A 3,207-nucleotide genomic window follows, 5' to 3' on the forward strand; every position below is an offset into this window, starting at 1 on the left:
ATTAAATTAGAAATTATAATGTGTTAGTATTTAATTGACAGTGACGAAAATCGTTAATAAAAAAGTTTAATTAATTATTTTAATTAAAAACAAAAACTTAGTTAAGTAGGATAATTTTTAATATACCTATCGCATTTTTTGCAATTTATCACATTGGAGAGGGGCAATTGAATAATTATTTACCATGCAAATGTAAAATAATAAAAAATAATTAACATCAAAGGATTTATCAAATAAAAGAATTTTATTTATTAATTAAAATCTAAATATAAAATAAAGGGCAAGGAAAAAAAACGATGCCACTGCCCAAGTGGCCATGTACATTACCTCCAAGAGGGGGAATCGAGTAAAAATTAAAAAATAAAAGTTAAAAAGGTAAAATCTTCGGCTCTTAAGTGAACAACCATAATATTAGACCAAAAATAAAAAGAGTGAAACGTTAATTTTATTATTTTAAGATTTTTTTTTTTTTAATTTTCAAGAAAGAAAAACCTCGACGCTAGAATTCCTGAGGGTGAGGCAAACCGGGCAAGCTTGAGCCACTCGGTCACACTCCGTACACAAGCAAAGATGCCGACAAGGCAGCAGCACCACCGCCGCGACACGTGTCCTACACGCTTTGCAACATGGGCCAGAAGCAGCTGCTACGACACGTTCCGGGTCCACGTAAGCCGACTCGGCGTCCTCCGCCTGCGCCTCTGATTCCCCGCCGGCGCACTTCCGCCATTCTTCCCCACCTCTCCTGCTATCTTGCTGCGTCAAACCAGCTCCTCCGTTCATTATGGCCTGTTGGAGCTGCGCTTGTAACGAAGCCGCCGTCACCTCTTGTGCCTTGGCTTTCGCCTGCCAAACCTGTACCTCCGCGCCAAGTTGCGCCGCACGTGCCTCTAACTCCACGTTCCGGCGCTTTGCTTTCTCCACTTCCGCTTCTTTTTCTCTAAACCTCCTCGCTACCGATTCCTCCGCTGCCTCTAGTAGCGCACGGTAATGCCTATGCCTTTTCTCCGCTAAAGTACGTCGTAATTCCTCGCCCTTCAGTAAATAACAAAAAACAACCCAAATATACATCAACATTTTCCCCAAAACTAAAAAAATTGACCAAAACCCGATTTAGAAAAAGAGAAAACCCAATACCTGGGCTTGAAGAAAATGGTCTAATTCGTCTCTCTGGCGTTTGATTTGGGTGACCAGATCATCGGATGCAAAAACAGAGGAATTTGAAACAAGATTTTGTTGCTGTTGTTGTTGCCCATAGCTTTGATTTTGGTTCTGATTTTGATGTTGCTGTAACTTTTGTTGTTGATCGCCAAAAGATAAGCGGAGGCCGGTGGAGACTACATTTGGGTGGTGAAGTTGAGAAAGCTCGATCAGCTGAGGCGGTTGAGTCTGCATGGAATATGAATTGATCGGCACTGTTATTGCCGCCCCTGCAACTTCTCTTCCTCTTTTGCGTGGATTATTATTATTATTGTTGAACAACATATGAGAATGGGATTGATCGAGAAAAACTCCTCCTGCTTGTTGCTGCAATGGAAACTCATTCCCCTCTTGTCCACTTCTGCAAATACATAACCCCCAAAACAAAATTAGACCAGAAATAATAAGCAAGCAAAGAAAGAAACAGAGAACTAGGGAGAGGCCAAGATGAACCTGTTTAAAAGAAGAACATTAGAAGGGTATTGAGCTTGAACGGCCATTGTAGCAGATACCAAACTTAGGAGAAGATTAGGATTCAATCAAAAGAAGGAAGGGATAAATAAACTGAAAGAACAAGTAGGCGAAAGATAACCCAAAATCACCCAAAATTCTCTCATGGCTTCATCTTTGTTGGTGGAGATGGTTTTTGACCTACTTTTTTTGCCCCATGGCATGGGCATGTTAGGACGTTGATTTCCATATATAGGTAGCAGAAGGGGAAAAGAGAGAAAAAGAGATGCGATGGGAAAGAATCAGTCCAAGAGAGAGACGCCTTATTCTGCTCTTTCTTTCTTTTGTTTGTTTGTTTTTTTGACGGGGGTGCCTTAACCTTTGCTTCCTCTTTGTTCTTCGTGTGGGTGGCTTGGCTTTTCTTCACGAGGACTCTCTCTCTCTTTTTAAAATTTCAATTATTTACTATTAAATAGAATTTATTTTTTTTTTCTATTTTTGTAATTCTAATTTCACCATTTCTTTTTTTTTATAAAGTTTGTACTTTTCCTAAATTCAAAGTTTAATCCTTGTATTTTTATTTCTAGGAACTTAGTCCCTATATTTTTTAGACTTTAAAATCTAAGTCCAACTATTAATATCATTAAAATTATTTATTAAATCTAAGTTTATTACAACCTCAAATTTTTAGTTACATTACTACTAAGTAAGTTTTTTTTTTTCAAAATGTCTCGCCAACCAATTTAGCAAAAACAAATTAACAAATGTTAGCAATTAGACCTAAATTTTGAATTTTAAAAAGTAAAGGGATTAACTTATTAAAAATAAAAATAGAGTGATTAAATTTCAAATTTATGAAGAGTATGGAGACCTATAGTATTTTTCAACTTTTTTATAACCATGCCCCATTCTTACCCATTTTGGCATTTTGCACACTTTTTGAAACTATATCAAGAATCGATAGTAAGTCCGAAGTAAAAGAGAGAATTGATTGACCCGCAAATTGATGTAAATCAATTAAGTTAAATTGTGTTTTATGTTTTTTTTAATATTGTTATATATTTTTTAAAAATTTATTTAATAATTTTATGTTTCCAAAACCATGATATTTTGTATTTTTAGTTATAAAGCAATACTTAGCCTTTGAACTTGACAAAAATTTTCAACTTAGTCCTTGAATTTAATTTTGCTTCACATTAATCTTGAAGCTTGTCAATTTTTTTCAATTTTGGTTACTGTGATAACATGACACTACGATATTGTGTCGCAATCTCAAAATGCCATGTCATCACAAAGACCAAAATAAAAAAATTGTCAAGATAAAAAAAAATAGGGACTAAATTAGATAACTGCCAAAATCGAAGACTAAAATATTGCATTATTCCTTCTTCTTTTTTAATCATAAATATGAAGAGTAATTACAAAGTTGCACGGCAATTGCTTCTTCCATTCACTCACTTTCATCACTCTCCTTCTCTCAAACACGGCATTTCCTTTTCCCTTCTTTTTATTAAAATTTATTCGTACTTGGAAATGAATGAAAACGGCATCAATTCTGTC

The 3,207-nt window shown here is 35.4% G+C and overlaps 1 protein-coding gene across 1 annotated transcript; it reads right to left on the bottom strand.

Moving 5' to 3' along the window:
* Positions 1-225: 225 nt before the first annotated feature.
* On the bottom strand, positions 226-2,144 carry LOC107912195 (BOI-related E3 ubiquitin-protein ligase 1). The gene is made up of 3 exons (XM_016840270.2): positions 1,651-2,144; positions 1,135-1,558; positions 226-1,032 (listed from the first exon to the last, which is right to left on the bottom strand). The coding sequence occupies exons 1-3, from the start codon at positions 1,695-1,697 to the stop codon at positions 478-480; spliced, it is 1,026 nt and encodes a 341-aa protein (XP_016695759.2). The 5' UTR covers positions 1,698-2,144; the 3' UTR covers positions 226-477.
* Between the last annotated feature and the right edge of the window lie 1,063 nt (positions 2,145-3,207).

The sequence above is a fragment of the Gossypium hirsutum genome, chromosome D11 (genome assembly GCF_007990345.1).
Source record: "Gossypium hirsutum isolate 1008001.06 chromosome D11, Gossypium_hirsutum_v2.1, whole genome shotgun sequence".
Lineage (NCBI taxonomy): Eukaryota > Viridiplantae > Streptophyta > Magnoliopsida > Malvales > Malvaceae > Gossypium > Gossypium hirsutum.